This window comes from Rissa tridactyla, chromosome 20 (assembly GCF_028500815.1).
Source record: "Rissa tridactyla isolate bRisTri1 chromosome 20, bRisTri1.patW.cur.20221130, whole genome shotgun sequence".
In the NCBI taxonomy this organism is placed as follows: Eukaryota; Metazoa; Chordata; class Aves; order Charadriiformes; family Laridae; genus Rissa; species Rissa tridactyla.
Window position 1 is genome coordinate 3,419,256 of NC_071485.1, and position 12,542 is coordinate 3,431,797.

A 12,542-nucleotide genomic window follows, 5' to 3' on the forward strand; every position below is an offset into this window, starting at 1 on the left:
TTCCCCTCGGGCTGCGCTTCACCGGGGGGGGCGTAAATCAGCCCCCGCCGCCCCCTCCCACCCCCGCCGTGGGTCTGTCCTCCTGTGCCACCTCCTCCAGCTCTCGGGGGGGGGTCGGCGACAGCACCGCAAGGACGAACCGGAGGCTTTGACCGGGAAAACGTGGATTTATTGAGCGTGGGGCAGGAGGAAGCCGGGGGGAGCAAGTCCTGTCCTGTCTCCCAAAGCCGGCCGCATCCCGGCCGAGGCACCGCGCTTCCCTGCGCGTCCCCAGGGAGGGCTCCCGCGCATCCAAAAGTCCCAACTTATGGGGCAGAAGAGGTGGGTCACCGTCATCCCTGCCAGGGGCAGCGCCGAAGGGTCCCGCTGCTGGATAAGGGAGGATTATAGAGAGGATGGAAACTCTCAGCAAACTTCGGGACGCTGGTACTTCCAGAAAGCGATCTCGCCGTCGTCGCTGCAGGAGGCCAGCAGGCCCGGCTCCTTCGGGTTCCAGGCCACGCAGTTGACGTCCTGCGAGTGCGCCCGGGGGACGTGAGCGGCGAGGCTGAAGGTGGGCTGCTGCGGGTCGGAGGACGCGCTCTCCTCGAAGACCCGGATGGCATCGTCGCCGCAAGCCGTCGCCAGTGCTCCGGTGAGGTGACACCTAGAGAGAAGGGAGAGCGGTGGCCGGTCACCCGCGCTGCCGGCGGGAGAAAACGGGGAGCCGGGTGACACCGCCGGGTGACGCTCACCACGCCACGTCGTAGATGGTCCTGGTGTGGTAGCCAGACAGGTTGCAGACGCACTTCCACGTGGGGTCGGTGCCGCTGCAGGCCACCCCTGGAAGGCAAGAGAATAACCTCGGCTACTTGCCCACTCTTTTTCCCCCGCCCACTCTTCTCCCCCGCAGGTTACGAGCGGCTCGGAGCCCCAGTGGCACGCAAGCCGGGCTAGGAGCCTCACCTTCCTCATTGCCCGGCTTGTACTGGCGCCAGATGCGGACCGTCTTGTCGTCGCTGCAGGAAGCCAAGCGCTCGCCGCCGCGGTCGAAGGCCACGCTCCACACCGTCGACTCGTGGCCCTCCAGCGTGGCGCAGCACACCCAGTCGTCCTCCTCCTCCTGGTACAGCTTCACCGTGTCGTCGTAGCTGGCCGAAGCCAGGAGCTGAGGGAGGGGGGAGGGATCAACCCCCCAGCTCCTGAGCCTGCCCTTCACCCGCCCTTGGAGGTTGGCGGAGCTGGGACACGACCACGCCGCCGCTCTCCGTGCCCGTTCCCAGCGCTGGGGTAGAGTTTGGGGGTGGAAGTTGGGGTCTTCCTCCCCCCCCACCCCTCCCCAGACCCCTACCTCCTGGTTGGGGTGCCAAACCACATGCTTGACGTCCTGCGTGTGGGAGTTGAGGACGCTGACGCACTCGTACTCCTCTTCCTCATCCACTGCACAGAGAAAGCTGTCACAGGGAGGCAGGGGGGGAGCAGCCCTCCACCGTCCCGTCCCCCCCCGCCCCGCCTTCTCCCAGCCCCGGGGGGTCTCCCCCCCGCCACCCCACGTCTCCCCTCACCTTCCCAGACCCAGACGCTCTTGTCCCGGCTGCAGGTAGCCAGCAGGGTGCCGGAGGGAGCCCAGGCCACCGACTTCACCTCGTTCTCGTGCCCCTCTAAGGTGGTGACGCACTGCAAGGGTGGGGGGAGAGGAGAGGGGATGAGCGGGGGGGTGGTGGGGGGGGGTGGTGGTGGGGGGGGGGGGCGGTGCGTGTCTCACCTCGAAGCTGTCCTCCAGCCTCTTCCAGATGCAGGTGGTGGCGTCGAAGCTGGCGGAGGCCAGGTAGGAGCCGCAGGGGGACCAGGCCACCCTGCGCACTGTGCGCTGGTGGCCCTCGCCCAGCACGGCCCGGCAGGACCAGCCCTGCCCTGGGGGGGGGACACACACCCACGTGGAGCCCAGGGGGGACAGGCCCCGCCCCCTTTTCCCTTAGCCCCGCCCCTTACCCCAGGCGCTCCCCTCTAGCCCCGCCCCCTTCTCCACAGCCCCTCCCTTATTGGCTCCGCGGCCCCCACAGCCCCTCCCTCCCAGCTCCTTGGCCACACCTCCTCCCCACAGCCCCTCCCTCCCAGCTCCTTGGCCACACCCCCTCCCTCCTTGGCCCCGCCCCTCCACTCCTTTAGCCACGCCCATCCCCTCCCTCCCTCCCATCTCCTTGGCCCCGCCCCTCTCCTTCCCCCCGCGGCCCCGCCCTCCCCCCCCGCTCCTTAACCCCGCCCCAGCCCCTCCCTCCTTAACCCCTCCCCCGCCCCCTCCCTCACTGCCCCTTTAGTTCTGCCCCTCTTCAGCCCCTCCCCCCTTGGCCCCGCCCCCTCAGCACAACCCCTCCCTCCTGGCCCCGCCCCCTTTCTATAGCCTTCAGCCACTTGGCCCCGCCCCCTCCGCTCCCTTAGCCCCGCCCCCAACCCCTCCCTCCCTTTTGCCCCGCCCCCTCCCCACAGCCACCCCTCCAAGCCCCGCCCCTCCGCCGCCTCTCCCCGCCCACCTTCGCGCCCCCAGATGCGGACGAGGCGGTCCCCGCCGCAGGAGGCCAGCAGCCCCCCGCCGGGGCTCCAGGCCAGGAACCAGCACCGCGACTCGGGGTGCGCCGGGACGCGGCACACCAGCTCCAGCGCCTCCTTCATGGCGGCCTCGCCGCCTCCCGCCACCTCTCCGCCGGCGCCCTGACGTCAGCGCGTCGGAAGCGGAAGCTGCGCCGGAAGCGGAAGCGGGTGTGTCTCGACGGAGGCAGGGCCCGGCGGCGCCATGTACACCCCGGGCGGGCCGGGGCTGCCCGGCGGGCGGCGGCGGCGGGGGGGAGCGGCGGGGGGAGGCCTGCCCAAGCAGCCGGAACGCAGCCTGGCCTCGGCGCTGCCCGGCGCCCTCTCCATCACGGCGCTCTGCACGGCGCTGGCCGAGCCCGCCTGGCTCCGCATCCACGGCGGCACCTGCGCCCGTCAGGAGCTGGGAGTCGCCGATGTCTTGGGCTACGTCGACCCCGAGCTGCTGCGAGGTGAGGCCGGGACTGGGCCGTCGCTCCGCCCTCCGTCCCCGCTCCCTCCCGGTGCTGGGGGGCGGTGTGCCCGGTGTCCGCGGGGGGGGGGTCGGGCCTCCCCTGGCCAGGGCCCGCCGCCCCCCACCGCTGCCCCGGCCGCCTCCCGCTCCCGGCCGCCCCCTGCGCCTCTTCCTAAAGGTTATTGAGAAAGGTTACCGAAATTAGGTGTTTATTCCCCGTTTTGGGCGGGGGGGGGGGAAACACCCATTTTAGGGGTGAGCCCCCGCTTGGGGGGGGTTCGTTCCACATTTTGAGGGGGGGGAGCACCCACTTCAGGGGGCGTTTGTCCCCATTTTAGGGGCGGGCACCCATTTTTGGGGTGTTTGTTTCCCGATTTTGGGGGAGGAAGTACCCATTTTAGGGGCGAGCACCCACTTCTGGGGTGTTTGTTTCCTATTTTTGGGGGGGAAACACCCATTTCGGGGGGGGAAGTAGCCATTTGAGGGGCGAGCACCCCCTTTGGGGGTGTTTGTTTCCCATTTTAGGGGGGGAAATACATATTTCAGGGGCGAGCAGCTGCTTGGGGGCTGTTCTGCATTTTGAGGGGGAGACCACCCATTTTTGGGGGGGAACACCCACTTAGGGGGTGCTCGTTCCCCGTTTTAGGGGCAAAACCACCCATTTTAGGGGCAATCACCCAGTATTGGGGTGTCTGTTTCCTGTTTTAGGGGGGAAATACCCACTTTGGGGGTGTTTGTTTCCCATTTTAGGGGGGGGAAATACACATTTCAGGGGCGAGCACCTGCTTGGGGGGTGTTTGTTCCACATTTTGAGGGGGAGACCACCCATTTTGGGGGGGAACACCCACTTTAGGGGGTGTTTGTTTCCCATTTTAGGGGAGGAAATACCCTTTTCAGGGGGGGAGCACCCACTTAGGGGGGTGCTTGTTCCCCATTTTGGGGGGGCAAACACCCATTTTAGGGGCGAGCACTCAGTTTTGGGGTGTTTGTTTCCCATTTTAGGGGGGGAGCACCCACATTTGGGGCATTTGTTCCCCATTTTAGGGGAGGAAATACCCATTTTAGGGGGGGAGCACCCACTTAGGGGGTGCTCGTTCCCCATTTTGGGGGGGGAAACACCCATTTTAGGGGCGAGCACCCACTTTTGGGGTGTTTGTTCCACATTTTGAGGGGGAGACCCCCCATTTGTGGGGGGAACACCTACTTTAGGGGGTGTTTGGTTCCCATTTTAGGGGGGGAGCACCCACTTTGGGGGTGCTTGTTCCCCATTTTGGGGGGGCAAACACCCATTTTAGGGGCGAGCACTCAGTTTTGGGGTGTTTGTTTCCCATTTTAGGGGGGGAGCACCCACATTTGGGGCATTTGTTCCCCATTTTAGGGGAGGAAATACCCATTTTAGGGGGGGAGCACCCACTTACGGGGTGCTCGTTCCCCATTTTGGGGGGGGGGAAACACCCATTTTAGGGGCGAGCACCCACTTTTGGGGTGTTTGTTCCACATTTTGAGGGGGAGACCACCCATTTGCGGGGGGAACACCCACTTTAGGGGGTGTTTGTTTCCCCTTTTAGAGGGGGAAATAGCCATTTTAGGGGCGAGCACCCACTTCGGGGGTGCTTGTTCCCCATTTTGGGGGGGAACAACCCAATTTTGGGGGGCAAGCTATGCGTTTATGGGGGGAACACCCACTTAGGGGGTGTTTCTTCCACATTTTGAGGGGGGGACCACCCATTTTAGTAGGGGAGCACCCACGTAGGGGGTGTTTATTCCCCATTTGAGGGGGGCAAACCACCCATTTTGGGGGGAGGCCACCCATTTGGGGGGGGTGAACCACCCCTTTAGGAGGGCACCGCCCACTTAGGGGGTGTTTGTTCCCCATTTTTGAGGCGGAACCCTTCATTTTAGGGGGGAAACCCTCCATTTGGGGTATTTCTTCCCCTTTTTAGGCTCATGTGCCACCTCACCGTACAAATTCAAGTCCGAATATTGGCAATAAATGCATTTATTTGCGGTTCCCGGCAGCAAACCGGGCCTCACCCCCTGCCTGAGCAGCCCCGGGTGCAATTAAATCAGTCGGGAAGGCGTTTGATTTAGCACAAAAAACACGGTAGCACAAAAATACGGTTCCCAGCTTATTATTTTTTCGAGGCCAACGGGCGACCGAATCCCCCCAGCAGGTATTCGCGTGTCGTCGGGGCTTTTGTTGATGAGTTAAACTGAGGGGCTGACGCTTTCGGCGTGGCGGAGGGGTTTCTTCACCTTTCATTTCCCTGGCGATAATGGTTTATAACGGGAAATACGCGAGGGGGGCCGGGGGCTGCCGTAGAAAGGAGGAGGTTGGTTTTTCTAGAGCCTAATTAAAAGCGTCCCCCCCCGCGCTCCGCTTTCCGTCGAGAGCCGCCTTTTGAAACCCCGAAGGAAAACGTCGCGATAGCCGTCGCTCCGGGGAGCGATTCGGGTGGAAAAGAGGGGTTTTCTGCTGCTCAGCGCCCGTTTTTTTGGTTGGTTTTTTTTTTTTTTCGGTTTTTTTTTGGTTTTTTTCTTCTCCTCCCCTCGCAGATTACTGCATGAACCCGCAGACGGTGCTGCTGCTCCGGGTCATCGCCGCCTTCTGCTTCCTGGGAATCATCTGCAGCCTCTCGGCTTTTCTCCTGGACGTCTTCGGCCCCAAACACCCGGCGTTAAAGATCACCCGCCGCTACGCTTTCGCTCACATCCTCACAGGTAAATCCCGGGAGGAGGAGGTAAAAAAACCAACCAACCAACCAAAAAAAACAACAAACCCCCCCCACCCCCGCCCTGGCTTTCATTTTTAGCATCCCCGACCCTCGAGGGGATGGATAAAAAACAAAAAAAAAGCCCCCGGAGGTGGTTTTTTCAGCCCGTGGTTCGGAGCGGCGGCGCCCCTCGTACCCGCGGAGCTTCCCCTTCCCGAGGTTTCGGGTCTGAATGGCAACAGCAGCTGAAATTGGAGTTAAATCTTGGGGTGGGGGCTGGAGGGGGGGCGGGGAAGAGGTTTAGGATGAACATTAAGCGTCTACTAAGGGGTTTTATTTATCAAAGAGCTCCCCCGACGCCTTTCCGAGGAAGAAGGTCACCTTTTCTGGTTCCTGAGGTCGAAGGAGCTTTAATATCCCTGATCCCTGCCGGAATTACCCGCCTGGGATCTGAGCGGCTCAGGGCAAGTCCGAGCTGTCGGCCTGCCCCAAACGCCGAGCGCGGATTTTTTCCCTTCCGCTCCTTCTAGGTCACAAAAAAAAAAAACCAAAAAAACCCAACAAAAAACCCCCCCTTTTTCCAAACCCTTCGCCTTTGGTTTGTGCCCGTCTCCCTGCTGAGGGGGCGGGGGGGGCACGGATTTGTTCTCAGCTTGGGATCCCCCACTGCGTTGAGGAACTCCCAACCATTTATTGTCGCTCAGACGATTATTTTCTCGCCCCGTGACCCCCCTCCCCACCTGGGAAGGGGAATCGGGGAGGGGGGGGGGGCGGGAAATAGGGAAACCCCGCGGCTGAACTATGAATAGTTTTAGTAGATTAAGACTAGATAATGAATGTTAATGACGCTAAAGAGCCAATATTGATCCCCATGCCGATATAAAATACACCGGGATCATTCCCAGCCTGTTTCCCACCCCCCCCGGGAGGGAACAGCCCCCGCGGGAGGAAGGGAAGGGCTCAGGGCTCCGGCACCGGGGCCAGGAGTTCTCATCCCAGAGAGAAAACTCCTCAAACTCCCTCGTTTCCCTGGAAGGGGCCGTTCCTGGGATGAAATAATCCTGGGGGGCCGGCGCCCGGCTCTCGCTCCTCCTCGTTCCGTCCCCGCGCCTGGTGGGGGGCTGGGAAACACCCAGACCTTGAACCCCCCCCTCCAGAGCTGGCTGGAAAGGGAACAGTGGCACCAGTTTGAGTCCTGGAAAAGGGGGGGTTTTCCCGATATTAGACGAGAAATGAGCGCGGTGTCGCCCCAAACGAGGACGTGCCGGCACACGGGGCTCGGCGCCCGAGCCGCGAGATGAAATCGTGGATTTATTTTTGGGGCCGGATTCTGGGTTTCGCTCTCCCCGTCTCTCTCTCTCTCTCTCGCGCAGTCCTGCAGTGTGCCACCGTCATCGGGTTCTGCTACTGGGCCTCGGAGCTGATCCTCGCCCAACAACAGCAACACAAAAAATACCACGGTTCCCAAGTCTACGTCACCTTCGCCGTCAGTTTCTACCTGGTGGCGGGGGCCGGGGGGGCCTCCATCCTCGCCACCGCCGCCAACCTGCTGCGCCACTACCCCACCGAGGAAGAGGAGCAAGCCCTGGAGCTCCTCTCCGAGATGGAGGAGAACGAACCTTACCCGGCCGAGTACGAAGTCATCAACCAATTCCAGCCCCCCCCGGCGTACACCCCCTGACGGCGCCGTGGCTTTTTTCCCTCCACCCCCCTCCCCCCCCCCAGCCTCCAAAACTCCCCTTTTTCTCGGCAAAATCCCTCCCCATCTCCCGAAAGAACTTCGCCGCTCGCTCGGACGACCGACGTTATTCTTCCTCCACCTTGATTTTATCAATTCGGCGGCCGGGGGGGGGGGCGTTTTTGAACCTTCGCCTGGGCCCAAATAACCCCGGATTCTGCTCTGCCCCCTCCGGGATCTCCCCCTGGGAAGCGGCGGGGAGGGGGGGGGAAAAATCCCGCTGGATTCCCAGCCCGCCACGCCATGGATTCCGTCCCTCCTCCAAACACCCGGAGGAAGGTGTGACGCGTGTGTATATATTTATGTGTGTGTGTATATATATATATATATATTTCGGGGGGGGGGGGGGGGGGGGGGGAACGGCCGTACGGCAGGAGGAAGGCGGAAAAGATTCCAAAAACCCATATCCCTTCTCCACGGCCGCTCTTTCCGCTCCTCTTCGCCACCCGGCGCTGACCGCACGAGCGTTTTGCACTTTATTTCAGCTTCGGGCGAGGACGGCGACGGCTCCGGCCACTTAAACCCCCCCCCCACTCCCCCCCCCCCCTCCCCAAATCCCCGAGCGAGGTTTGCGACGCCGGCGGATTCCGGAGAAATTTTTCTGCCTCCGGTGGGGCATTTTTGGGATTTAGTATTTCCTTCACCGCCGCGTCCAGCTCCCGTCGGCATCTCACCGAGCAAATCCCCGAATCTCGGGGTGGGGGGAAGGTTTTTGAGCCGAGAGCAAACCGGACTTTGGTTGCAACGCCGGCTCCCGGCGAGCCCCCCCTCTTCCCGCCGCTGGAAAAACCGGCATCTCCGCCCAGAGCTTTTACTCAAGTTCCTTGAGGCCGCCCGTTCCGCTTTTTTCCTTCCGCTTTTCATCTCGCTGAGTTTTTTGGGGTGGGTTTTTTTGGTTTTTTTTTTTTTTTTTTGGTTTTTTACGCTCTCCTGCTTTTACTTTCTTTACTTCCGAGGAGACGCCGGAAGGTGCCGGCGAACCGAAGGGGGGAAAAAAACCCCCATCCGACGCATCATCCGGACCTACAGCCGAACCCGGAGGAGGTAGCAGGGGGTTTGTTTTGGGTTTTTTTTTTTTTGGGGGGGGGGGGGGGGGAACCCCCACCCAGCGCCGAAAAGCTCAAGGCTGGCTCCGCGGAGGCTCCGGTGGACTGGGGAAAGGAGTTTTAGGACAGGTCGGAGATTCTCGGTGATCCCTTTTAAATGCTTTTATTCCTTATTTTCTTCCTGCTGGTTGGCTCGGCCGGCTCGGCCCCTGTGTGTGGGGCCCCCCCCCGGCCCCCCCCCCCCCCCAGCCTTGCGCCCCACAGCGTCACTGGCTATGCAAGAGCTTCGGCCGCTCGCCGGGGCTCGGGCTTGTGCCGGGAAAAAAAAAACCCACAAAAAAACGGGAATACTCACCCCCCCCCCCCCCCCCCAAATTCCAGGGTTCTGATGGACACAGAGCGCGGGGAGCGAGAGGGGTTCAAGGCGGGGGGGAAGGTTTAGTGGCCCCCCCCGGGGTGGCTCCTCGTCCTCTTCCGCGTCCTCGGCCAAAGAAAACCATCCCGTCGGCTCTTTTCCCGGCATCCGGCTGGAAAACCCTTTGGGTTTCTCCCCCCCCCCCACACACCCCGGCTTCCCCTTCCCCCCCCCACCCCCCCCCAAGTGCTTTATATGCAAGAGAGGGGCTCGAGTGTAAATAGTCTGTATTTCTGTAAAAAACAACCAAACCAACAAAAACAACCCAAAAGAGACAAATGACGTGGTTTCCCTGTCCTCTGTCGTGTCCCCCCCCCCCCCGTGCCCCCCCCCCCCGGAGGTGGGTGGGACCCCTGCGGGATGTGGGGTTTGGGGGGTCCCGTCCCCCATTCCCCCCCCCCAGCCCGTCTCTGGGGGAAATAAAGGGGGTGCAAAGAGCCGTGTGTGGGAGCTTTTGCTTTGTTGGGGGGGAAAGGGGGGGGAAAGGGGGGGGGGGAAAGGGGGGTGCCCCCGTAAATGGCATCTGCTCTGCTCTGCCCTGCCCCCCAATAGCCACCCGCTGCCCCCCAATAGCCACCCCCTGTACCCCACTGCCCCCCAGTAGCCACCCACTGCCCCCCAATAGCCACCCCTGCGCCCCACTGCCCCCCAGTAGCCACCCACTGCCCCCCAATAGCCACCCCTGCGCCCCACTGCCCCCCGATAGCCACCCACTGCCCCCCAATAGCCACCCCCTGTACCCCACTGCCCCCCGATAGCCACCCACTGCCCCCCAATAGCCACCCCTGCACCCCACTGCCCCCCAGTAGCCACCCACTGCCCCCCAATAGCCACCCTGCGCCCCACTGCCCCCTGATAGCCACCCACTGCCCTCCAATAGCCACCCCCCTGTACCCCACTGCCCCCCGATAGCCACCCACTGCCCCCCAATAGCCACCCCTGTGCCCGACTGCCCCCAATAGCCACCCACTGCCCCCCAATAGCCACCCCCTGTACCCCACTGCCCCCCGATAGCCACCCACTGCCCCCCAATAGCCACCCCTGCACCCCACTGCCCCCCAGTAGCCACCCACTGCCCCCAATAGCCACCCCCTGTACCCCACTGCCCCCCGATAGCCACCCACTGCCCCCCAATAGCCACCCCTGCGCACCACTGCCCCCCAGTAGCCACCCACTACCCCCCAATAGCCACCCCTGCGCCCCACTGCCCCCCAGTAGCCACCCACTGCCCCCCAATAGCCACCCCTGCACCCCACTGCCCCCCAGTAGCCACCCACCGCCCCCCAATAGCCACCCCTGTGCCCGACTGCCCCCAATAGCCACCCACTGCCCCCCAATAGCCACCCCCTGCGCCCCACTGCCCCCCAAATAGCCACCCACCGCCCCCCAATAGCCACCCCTGCGCCCCACTGCCCCCCAGTAGCCACCCACCGCCCCCCAATAGCCACCCCTGCGCCCCACTGCCCCCCAGTAGCCACCCACCGCCCCCCAATAGCCACCCCTGCGCCCCACTGCCCCCCAGTAGCCACCCACCGCCCCCCAATAGCCACCCCTGCGCCCCACTGCCCCCCAGTAGCCACCCACCGCCCCCCAATAGCCACCCCTGCGCCCCACTGCCCCCCAGTAGCCACCCACCGCCCCCCAATAGCCACCCCTGCACCCCACTGCCCCCCGATAGCCACCCACCGCCCCCCAATAGCCACCCCTGCGCCCCACTGCCCCCCAGTAGCCACCCACCGCCCCCCAATAGCCACCCCTGCGCCCCACTGCCCCCAGTAGCCACCCACCGCCCCCCAATAGCCACCCCTGCGCCCCACTGCCCCCCAGTAGCCACCCACTGCCCCCCAATAGCCACCCCTGCGCCCCACTGCCCCCCAGTAGCCACCCACTGCCCCCCAATAGCCACCCCTGCGCCCCACTGCCCCCCAATAGCCACCCCCTGTACCCCACTGCCCCCCAGTAGCCACCCACTGCCCCCCGATAGCCACCCCTGCGCCCCACTGCCTCCCAATAGCCACCCCCTGTACCCACTGCCCCCCAGTAGCCACCCACCGCCCCCCAATAGCCACCCCTGCGCCCCACTGCCCCCCAGTAGCCACCCACTGCCCCCCGATAGCCACCCCTGCGCCCCACTGCCCCCCGATAGCCACCCACCGCCCCCCAATAGCCACCCCCTGTACCCCATCGCACCCCAATACCCCCTCCCATTGCCCCCTGGTAACCCCCCATCGCCCCCCAATAACCCCCATTGTGCCCCAATACCCCCCGTTGCCCGCCAATACCCCCCCACTGCCCCCCAGTACCCCCCATTACCCCCCAATAACCCCCGTTGCCCCCCCCTATTGCCCCCCAATGCCCCCCCGTTGCCCCCCCCATTCCCCGCACTCCGCTGTGGGGGCGTGTCCCCGCCCCAAGCCCCGCCCACCGCCCCAAGCCCCGCCCATCGCCCCGCCCCCGAGCCCTCCGCGCCCCGCGCGCCCTTGCCCTCCCGGCCGCGCGGGGGGGGCGGGCTCTCCCCCCGCCGCCCAATGGCGACGCGGGCCGAGGGGGGGGGCGGTGTCGTCCAATGGCGGGCCGGGGGGGGCGGTGGTCGTCCAATGGCGGGGCGGCGCGGGTCGATGACGCCTTTCCGGCGCGACGCGGGGGGCGGCCGGGGGGCGGCGCGGGTCGATGACGCCTTCCGGCGCGACGCGGGGGGCGGCCGGCCGGAGGTAGCGGCGGCATGTTGCAGCCGCGGTGGCCGCTCGTCGGCCTCGTCGCCCGCTGCGCCCCGCACCGCCCGCCTGGGCCCGCGTCCCCCCGGGCCCGCAGAGGCTCCCCCCGGCTGCCGGTGACCCGGCCGGGAGCGGAGCGGGGCGGCGGGGCCTGCTGGGGCCTGCTAGCGCGGCAGTGCAGCTGCGTGACGGGGGCAGCGGGCCCGGCGGGGCCGGCGGGCCTGGCACCGCGGCGGCGGCGACGGGGGCGGCGGAGCGGGGCGAGGCGAGGCGGCGGCGGGGGGTGGTGGTGGGGTTGGGAGGGCGGGTGGTGGTGGTGGTGGTGGCGGGGGCCCGCTCCGGGGCCGCCCCGCTTTCGCCGCCACCGGCCGCTTCATGGCGACTCTGGCCGGTGTCTTCGTCTGGGACGGGCAGCGCATCGAGGAGGAGGAGCTGCAGCGGTGGGTGTCTGCCGCCGGGACCCCCCTCCCTCCCCCCCCAAATCCCTCGGTAGTCCGGGATCCCCAAGCTCCCCGCCCCGTTCCTCAGGCCCTGGGGTGCCCCCCAAGTTCCCCCCCCCCCCCCCTATTTCCAGGGTTTAGGGTGCCCCCACTGAGCTCTTTACAGTCCCTGCCCCCCCATCGCTGGGGGTGCCCCCCCCCCCCCCGAATTCGCTAAGGTGGGGGGTCCCCTCGCAGACCTTCCCAGTCCCCGCGGTGTCACCCTCTGCAGGTTTTGCCCTGGCCGGACACCCCTCGAGTGTCCCCCCCCCCTGCCCCCCGCCAGGGTGCCCCTCCAAATCCTCCCCTGGCCGCTGTCCTGGGGGGGTGGGTGTCCCCCAGCCCTTTTTCTGGGGTGCTGGAGGATGGGGGGGAGGGTGCCCTTCGTTTCCTAAATCCTCTCCCTGCGTCATTTCC

At 65.1% G+C, this 12,542-nt stretch overlaps 2 protein-coding genes across 2 annotated transcripts; one reads left to right on the plus strand and one right to left on the minus strand.

Annotated features, from left to right (window-relative positions):
• Positions 1-131: 131 nt before the first annotated feature.
• On the minus strand, positions 132-2,649 carry CIAO1 (cytosolic iron-sulfur assembly component 1). The gene is made up of 7 exons (XM_054224935.1): positions 2,511-2,649; positions 1,745-1,893; positions 1,545-1,656; positions 1,331-1,419; positions 946-1,147; positions 735-822; positions 132-646 (listed from the first exon to the last, which is right to left on the minus strand). The coding sequence occupies exons 1-7, from the start codon at positions 2,647-2,649 to the stop codon at positions 406-408; spliced, it is 1,020 nt and encodes a 339-aa protein (XP_054080910.1). The 3' UTR covers positions 132-405.
• A 39-nt stretch (positions 2,650-2,688) lies between these two features.
• On the plus strand, positions 2,689-7,675 carry TMEM127 (transmembrane protein 127). The gene is made up of 3 exons (XM_054224936.1): positions 2,689-3,017; positions 5,576-5,740; positions 7,107-7,675. Exons 1-3 carry the CDS (start codon positions 2,771-2,773, stop codon positions 7,412-7,414), a joined length of 720 nt encoding a protein of 239 aa, XP_054080911.1. The 5' UTR covers positions 2,689-2,770; the 3' UTR covers positions 7,415-7,675.
• The last annotated feature ends 4,867 nt before the right edge of the window (positions 7,676-12,542 follow it).